Source organism: Rhagoletis pomonella, unplaced genomic scaffold, assembly GCF_013731165.1.
Source record: "Rhagoletis pomonella isolate Grant_MI unplaced genomic scaffold, Rhpom_1.0 Rhpom_scaffold_00001, whole genome shotgun sequence".
Classification (NCBI taxonomy): domain Eukaryota; kingdom Metazoa; phylum Arthropoda; class Insecta; order Diptera; family Tephritidae; genus Rhagoletis; species Rhagoletis pomonella.
This window is the reverse complement of record NW_023458555.1, coordinates 73,034,243-73,043,025: the sequence shown is the minus strand read 5'-3', so window position 1 is coordinate 73,043,025 and position 8,783 is coordinate 73,034,243. Positions and strand designations below refer to the sequence as shown.

The following is an 8,783-nucleotide window of genomic DNA, read 5'->3' as shown; positions in this document are numbered from 1 at the left end:
GGAGGTAGAACGTCGATAACAATGTTTAACCGGGGAGTTAGTGTTAACCAGAGATGGAGAAACCGGCCCTAAGGGCCGGATACTCAATGTCTGGTTATCACTAATCGGCGGTTAAACATCGTTATCGGCGTTATCGAAACCGTGCTATATGCATGGAGTCGTAAACGTCGATAACGATGTTTAACCGCAGATTAGTGATACCCCTTAGGGCCGGTTACTCAATGTCTGGTTACCACCACTTGCGGGTTAAACATCATTATCGACGTTTTCGACATCATGCATATAACATGTGATCGATAAAGCAGTCGTTGTATATAACCAGAGCTTCTACCTACGATTAGTGCTAACACTAATCTGCGGTTAGACATCGTTGTCGACGTCTACGACTCCATGCATATAGCACGGTTTCGACAACGTCGATAACGATGTTTAACCGCCGATTAGTGACAACCAGACATTGAGTAACCGGCCCTAAGAGCTAAATGCGCTAAATGTGATTTTACGCGTAAGCAAATTTTTTCTTAGCTTTTGCTTCGTAATCAGTTTCCTGGAGTACCAACCCTGTTAGAAACGTTTCATCTCTAACTGCGATAATAAGGAAACGTACGCCAGCTGATTTTAGAGATTTCGACATTATTTTAACTTTGTATAACACACACCAAGGAAATTAAGAAATTTAAAATGTTCAAGGATGATCGGGAATTGGACTTGTCCAATGCGGGAAGAGGTGTTTGGCTGGTTAAAGTACCGAAATATATTGCTCAGAAATGGTCAAAAGCTCCTTCAAATATGGATGTGGGAAAATTGCGTATAAGTAAAACACCGGGACAAAAGGCGCAAGTGTCCTTATCGCTTACACAAGCTGTAGTTAACGTGGATCCTGAAGAGAAAATTCCTACTGAACATATATTAGATGTTTCTGTGGTGACCAAACAGACATTAGGTGTGTTTTCTCATGTTATGCCACCGGAGTCAACTAACATGAGTAATGGCAAGGAAAAGGAACCTCATCCGATTAGTGACGCGGAAAAGCTGTATATGGAAGGTCGTATTGTTCAAAAGTTGGAGTGTCGACCTATTGCCGACAATTGCTATATGCAATTAAAACTTGAATCAATTCGAAGAGCATCGGTGCCACAACGCAAAGTACAACCCATAGACAAAATAGTACAAAACTTTAAGCCTGTTAAAGACCACGCACACAATGTTCGTATAAAGGCTTGTAAGCAATTTAAAACGTTTCAGTTATATTTTCTGTTCCAGATTGAATACCGGGAACGAAAGAAAGCTGAAGGAAAGAAAGCCCGTGATGACAAAAATTCTGTCATGGACATGCTCTTTAATGCATTCGAAAAACATCAGTACTATAATATTAAAGATTTGGTGAAAATAACCAAACAGCCCATAGGTTATCTCAAAGAAATTCTCAAAGAGGTGTGTGACTACAACATGAAGAATCCCCACAAAAACATGTGGGAGCTAAAAAAAGAATATCGTCATTATAAGAGTGAAGAAAAAAAAGATGATGGAAAAGTTCTAACAGACAGCGATTCGGATTAAGAGAAAAAAGTGTTATTCAAAGTAAATAGGTGTTTATTTTTATTAATAAAAAGTTTTCTTTTATTACATTACAAGTGCTCGTCCAGCGGTTGAAATTCAACCACTAGTGCGTTCCAAACTTCTACGGTTTGCAGGATTTAGGGGTGGGGTTTAGTACCGCTCACAACTATTTCGGGCTATTCCGTCCAAATGGGTGGCCCGATCCAAAAAAAATTTCACACACTTGTAGTCAAGGGTCCACGCAATATCTTAACACTCACTTTTGTAAATTTTGGTTACTAAATTATTTACAAATTGGGTTTGAAATATGCCCTTTTTTGTAAAATTCGGAAATTAGCGTACATTTATCACTCCTATTCTGCTTAAATTAGCCACTTCACCAATATATTTTTGTATTCCCCTTCACTTTACACTTTACTTGATTTGTTATAACTTGCTTTACGACTTTAATATTAACCAATTCATTAAATAAAAACACCTTCAAAATCACGCGTCTGACTTTGGTTGCATATGCAAATTAAATGGCGGAGTTCAGCTGTCAAACTCCAAAATATGCAAAAGAATGAGAGACAAAAGAAGACCCGACAACCCTAACGGCCCTGTCCCTGTGGACAGATCCCACAGAAGCTGCACGCTTCCTAGGGTTGCCGTTAGTGGAACTTGACGACAACGACTGAGATACCAACCGATCTGGGCGGGGTTGTTGTAGCCGCTACAACAACAACAACAACAACAAAAGAAGATAGGATATAACCCAGTAAGCATTAAAAATATACAAAGGTGTTCTCTGCAAAAGGTGTTCAGCTCCTTTTCTTCGCAAAACAGAAAGGAGAATTCTACTGCCTGAGGGTTATAATCCCTAAGTGCGGCCGAAGGCCGCCTACGCAGAAAGGTGTTCTCTGCAAAAGGTGTTCAGCCCCCCTGCTTTGGCAACACAGAAAGGAGAATTCTACTGCCCGAGGGTTATAACTCCTAAGAGCGGCCGAAGGCCGCCTACGCAGAAAGGTGTTCTCTGCAAAAGGTGTTCAGCCCCCCTTTTTTGGCAACACAGAAAGGACAATTCTACTGCCTGAGGGTTATAATTCCTAAGTACGGCCGAAGGCCGCCTACGCTGAAAGGTGTTCTCTGCAAAAGGTGTTCAGCCCCCCTTCTTTGGCAACACAGAAAGGACAATTCTACTGCCTGAGGGTTATAATTCCTAAGTGCGGCCGAAGGCCGCCTACGCAGAAAGGTGTTCTCTGCAAAAGGTGTTCAGCCCCCCTTCTTTCGCGTGATAACCACCTTGGGATAACTTCTTTTATTTAAAACCCCCGCAGATTCTGTTAGTTGGGTTATATTTCACTTCAAACTGCTCAATTTCCCTCGGTAAATGCTGTTTTTCGCCCATTTTCAAACAGTTCCCTAGGGGTCTGTGGGAGGCCCCGAAGGGGGGAGTGGGGGCTGTCCCCTTTCGAATAATGGGGGTTTATGGGGCCACGCCCCCTCCGCCCCACACCCCAAAAACGACCTGCAAATAACTAAAAATTTTCCTTTGGGAATATTTCTTCATGTGAAATTCGCGATAGGGCCGATTAAACTTGTGTCGTATACAAAGGTACATATGTTCGTAAGGTATATTAAAATGTCATTTTGACAGAGCACACTTAAAATACATTAGTGGTATTCACCAAAGTGAGCAAGAGGCCTGGCACTCTGGCAAAACAGCAGATGAGCTCAAGCAACGACTGTTGACAACAATTTGGTGAATACCACTATTAGGTTTGTTCGTCGAAAATCCAGCAAGAATTATCCAACACTCAAAATATCAGAGAGTAAGAAAAAATTCTCTCAAATTCTCTCTCATGTTGAGAAACTTGCAAATTTCTGCACGAACGCAAATTTGCAGGAATTTGCAAGTTTCGCTGCCAGCTGGCGTCCACGGTTGCATTTCAAACATAAAAAATTTTTATAGAATATTTAAAATTCTTTCGGATGGCCAAAAACAGGATATACATATTTCTTGTTGTTCTGACTTTCTTTAACATACATTTCAATTTCTTCATCGTACTAGCTGTCGGGTTTCTTAAATCGACTCTGGTTGCAATTGCACTCCGATTGCGAATACCATTTTTTTCAGCCGAATTAAGTTCAAATCATTGGAATTAACTAAATTAATTATATCAACAATTATTTACTTCCTTTTTTCATAAAAAATCGCTCGTGTTTATAAATTTTTAAATTTAACGAACTAATTTATTCAAATTATTGTAGACAAAAATGCAACCATGCGCCACAACCACATGTTTTTCGTGTTTGCAAATTCTTGCTGGCAAAATTTTTTCCAGCAAGAATTTGCAACTTCTCTCCAAGAGAACTGTCACTTTGCTCTCACAATTTTTGAGTGTTGGATAATTTTTTGGTCTGCACGAACGCGATTTGGGCAAAAATCGTGATAATTCGTACAAATTCGTACAAATTTTTTGCTCGACGAACAAACCTATTGTAAACTGGTTTGAGATCGTTAATATAAAAATCATTCTATACATACGCTTATGATGAATTGATTAAGTCATCAACATTTGGATGGATTTTGGGTGTTTTTATTTTGTTTATTTAATGTTTATTATTTTTTCATAAAAGCCTAGCTCATTATATAACTAACACAATATAAATCCGCATTTCAAACCTTGTGCAAAAATTATAAGAAATCTGCAAAGTTTCAGCTATTTGAAGTATTTATTCAAATTTAAGGAACATAGTGCTTTTGCGAGCGTGCGTGTTACAATAAATCAGCTCTTCCTCATTTGGCTTTTAGTATGCAATTGCAAACATTGTAATAAGCCTTGTAACCTCAGGGGTTTACACAACCAGCATTTGAATGCGGGATCCTTAGTCCAAAAATAAAAAAAATAAAATGCGCGTACGCTTAGTTAGCATCATATTTAAGTCATATGTGCCCAAAGAATAAATATGTTTTTTTGAGGCACCTATTAAGAAAATAATGTCGGCCGCTGTGGCGTAGTGGTAAGCAGTGTGTGCTTTCACTCACCAGCACCTGGGTTCAAGCCCTGGTCAAAGCAACATCGCTAAAAAATTTTGAAAAAGACTTTTTTCTGAACAGCGGTCGTCCCTCGGCAGGCAATGGCAAACCTCCGAGTGTATTTCTGAAAAACAGCTTCTCATAAAAATACAATCGCCGTTCGGAGTCGGCTTAAAACTGTAGGTCCCTCCGCTTTGTGTGACAATATCAAGGCGCACGCCACAAGTTGGAGGAGAAGCTCGGCCAAACACTAACATATGTGTAAGCACCAATCTATTATTATCTATACATATAATAAAATTGTAACAGGTCGATGTCTGTACATTATAGATATTAAAGAAAAATTAATGTGGGGAGTATTTATTAGAGCACCAGAAGCCAAATCATCCATTTTTAGACTTTTTGTCTGTCTGTATGTTTGCACGCGCATCACTCGAAAACGAATGCATGGATTTGAATGCAGTTTTCACCGATGTATTGCTAGAGGTCTAACTTAAAATATAAGGTGCGTTCGACAAGTCAAAAATTTGTAATAGTTTTCCAAATTTTTACTGGATGGCGTTCGATAACGACAAAAAATTATCCAACGCACAAAAATTGAGAGAGCAAGCGTTCGTTTTGATGCAAGAGAAGCGTTCATTTTGTACTGGCAAAATTTTAGTCAGCAAAAATTATCCAACACGAAAACATATGATCACAAAACATATGGTTGCAATTTTTGTAAACAAGCAAAATTGCATTTTCCGAGTTTTGGTATTTATATGCTTTTTGGCTGCATGCTATGTGATTTTATGATAGTGACAACTAGTTTTTACTTCTAGAAATGTTCCTGGCGAACATTGAACGTTCACTTTCCTTTTTTCTTCCATAGAGGCAACATGAATTTCAGTTTGTTTACAAATAAAACATAAATATAAGGTGCGTTCGACAAGTCAAAAATTTGTAATAGTTTTTCCAAATTTTTACTTTTATGATCACAAAACATATGGTTGCAATTTTTGTAAACAAACAAAATTGTATTTTCCGAGTTTTGGTATTTATATGCTTTTTGCCTGCCTGCTATGTGACTTTATGATAGCGCCAACTAGTTTTTACTTCTAGAAATGTTCCTGGCGAACATTGAACGTTCACTTTCCTTTTTTCTGCTATGGAGGCAACATGAATTTCAGTTTGTTAAACAAATAAAACAAATAAAACATAAACAAAGTCAGCTGGTGTGTCTTCTTCTTCCGGTTTTTGCAAGTAATGGCTAATTTCCTGTTCGTTTACTTTTTTGCTCTTTCATCTCTTTGGGAGAGAATTTTCGCTTACTCTCTTGATTTTGATTGTTGGCTGGTGTTGGCTAATTTTGTTATCGAACGCAACTATAGTCAGCTGGTGTGTCTTCTTCTTCCTGTTTTTGCAAGTGATGGCTAATTTCCTGTTCGTTTACTTTTTTTGCTTTTTCTTCTCTTTGGGAGAGAACTTTCGCTTACGCTCTTGATTTTGATTGTTGGCTGGTGTTGGCTAATTTTGTTATCGAACGCATCTATAGAAAGCAAACAATTAGAGAGTTGCCACCCCCCCAAAGCCATGGGTCCCGACGGAATATGCATGCTGGTGCTGCGGGGGTAGCGTACCTAACGGAGGTCCTCAATTTGTATATGGCCACTCTCATCATCCCAGACTTCTGGAAGGTGGGGAGAGTGGTCCCACTGCTCAAACCAACGTAGGAGATTCTTATCATCCGATAACACTCCTTTCCCCGGTAGCGAAGACACTCGAGGCCTTGCTACTCCCGTATTTCGCAAACCACTTGACCCCAGCGAAGCATCAGCATGGTTTCCGTAAAGTGCACAGTACAACAACAGCACTTAACGCCATAAACACTCAGATAACTCGTGGCCCTAACCGAAACCGTCCCTGTGAGAGAACGATTCTAGTAGCGTTGGACTTATCAAAGGCGTTTGACACCGTCTGCCATTCCACGCTACTAGAAGATATAGAGGCCTCCTCTCTCCCACAGAGGCTCAAACGGTGGTCGGCAAATTATCTGAGTGGTCGACACTCGTCGGTAATGTTAAGAGACAAAGCGAGTAAACTTAGAAAAATAAAACGGGGGGTTCCAAAGGGTGGTGTCCTTTCCCCGCTACTGTTTAACTTTAACATTTCAAAGCTCCCTCAACCACCATAGGGAGTCTCGATTGTCTCTTACGCCGACGATTGCTCGATCATGGCGACTGGGAATGGAATTGATGACCTGTGTTCGAAAGTAAACGGGTATATCTCCGAACTTTCTCGCTTCTTCACTGCAAAGTGTCTAGCCCTCTCCCCTACAAAATCCTCTGCGACCCTGTTCACAACCTGGACGAAGGAGGTCAGGCTACCGCTGGGAATTCACGTCGATGACGCACCAATTCCGACGGTGAATAATCCCAAAATACTCTAAGTAACATTCGACAGCCTGCTCTCCTCTGCGCACGCAACCGCTATTGTCAATAAAGTACAGAGCCGCAACAAGGTCCTCAAGTCGCTAGCCGGCAGTACTTGGGGCAAAGACAAAGAAACGTTGCTGGCAACATACAAGGCAATAGGCCGGCCGGTTTTAAACTACGCAGCGCCAGTGTGGTCGCCGGGGACTAGTAGGACGCAGTGGACGAAGCTACAGACTGTACAGAACACCGCACTCAGGACAGCGACAGGTTGCCTCCTGATGTCGCCCGAACATCATATCCACGGCGAGGCGCAAATGCTTCCCGTAAAGGAGCACAACATAATGCTCTGCAAGCAGGTTCTGATCGGGAGCCACAGAAGTGGCCACCCAAACAGACAGCTGCTTGCAGAGGAGCCCTCGCCTAGGCACGTCAGGAGGCATCTATATGAACTGACGGACGAAGTCCAGAGGTTCATCAAGCAACGTCTGGACCCGTCCGCTTACCGACTGGCCCTGAACGGCATTCACAGGCAGTCAGTCTTGAGTTATGTAGACTCTAGACCTGTGAATGCCGTTCTAGGCATACCGCTCCCGGACATAGACGAGACGGAGCTTCATCTGCTTCGGGAGACTCGAACGACAATATCCCAACTTCGCTCTGGCTACTGCAGCAGGTTAAACTCCTACCCGAGTAGATTGAATGAGGATGTGTCAAATGAGTGTCCGGCATGGGGAGAGACCCCACATGACTCGAAACATCTCTTCGCATGCCCAGAAAACCCGACAACCCTAACGGCTTTGTCCCTGTGGACCAACCCAACAGAAGCTGCACGCTTCCTAAGGCTGCTGTTAGTGGAACTTGACGACAACGACTGAGATACCAACCGTCCTGGGCGGGGTTGTTGTAGCCGCTACAACAACAACAACGGAGTTGCCACCTGTTTGAAAATTGCAGTTTAAATAAATTGATAAGAAAAAGCAAATATTGCAATATGGGCGTCAGAAGAAAGAAGCTTAAGAAGGCTTACAGCCAAAAATATTTTTTTAGAGTTGCCACCTGTTTGAAAAGTTTAATTTAATTTAATTTATGAGATAAAATTAATATTGTAATATGGGTATCAAACTGAAGAGGTTTAGGAAATTTTACTGCCGAAAATATTTTTAGGCAGGGTTGCCACTTGTTTGAAAAAAATTTATTTTATAAAATTGATAAAATAAATGAAATCTATATCTATACTTATAATAAGATTGTAACAGGCCGATATCTGTACCTTATAGATATTAAAGAATAATTAATATGTTGAGTTTTTATTAGAGCTACAAGAGCTAAATAAACAATTTTTAGAAATTTTGACTCTGTCTGTCTGCATATTTGTACTGCATATTTGAATGCAGTTTTCGCCGATGTATCGCTAGAGATCTAGCTTACAATATAGAAAAAATGAGAGAGTTGCCACCTGCGTTTAAAATTTCAGTTTAGGTCAATTGATACGGTAAAGTAAATACTGCTATATGGCTGTCAAAAGAAAGAGGTTTGCAAAGGCTTACAGCTGAAAATATTTTTGTGGAAGGTTGCCACCTATTTGAAAACTTTAATTTAATTTCATTGATAGCATAAATTAAATATTGCAATATTGGCATCAAACTAAAGAGGCTAAGAAATTTTAATGCCGAAAAAAATTTTAGGGATTTGCCAACAGCTTGAAAAATGGTATTCATTTAAATTTGTAAAATAAATGAAATATCACATTACGGACATTAAACTTAAGAGGATTAGGAAGATTACTTTTG

The 8,783-nt window shown here is 40.3% G+C and overlaps 1 protein-coding gene across 1 annotated transcript; it reads left to right on the top strand.

The window, feature by feature from the left end:
* Positions 1 to 555: 555 nt before the first annotated feature.
* On the top strand, positions 556 to 1,634 carry LOC118752034 (general transcription factor IIF subunit 2). The gene is made up of 2 exons (XM_036486872.1): positions 556 to 1,206; positions 1,264 to 1,634. Exons 1-2 carry the CDS (start codon positions 682 to 684, stop codon positions 1,558 to 1,560), a joined length of 822 nt encoding a protein of 273 aa, XP_036342765.1. The 5' UTR covers positions 556 to 681; the 3' UTR covers positions 1,561 to 1,634.
* Positions 1,635 to 8,783: the final 7,149 nt, after the last annotated feature.

Excerpts from the sequence above, each read along its gene's own strand:
- LOC118752034 (XM_036486872.1), top strand. The coding sequence starts at position 682 with ATGTTCAAGGATGATCGGGAATTGGACTTGTCCAATGCGGGAAGAGGT. Across the intron at positions 1,207-1,263 it reads TTAAAGACCACGCACACAAT|ATTGAATACCGGGAACGAAA; the intron begins GTTCGTATAAAG and ends TTTCTGTTCCAG.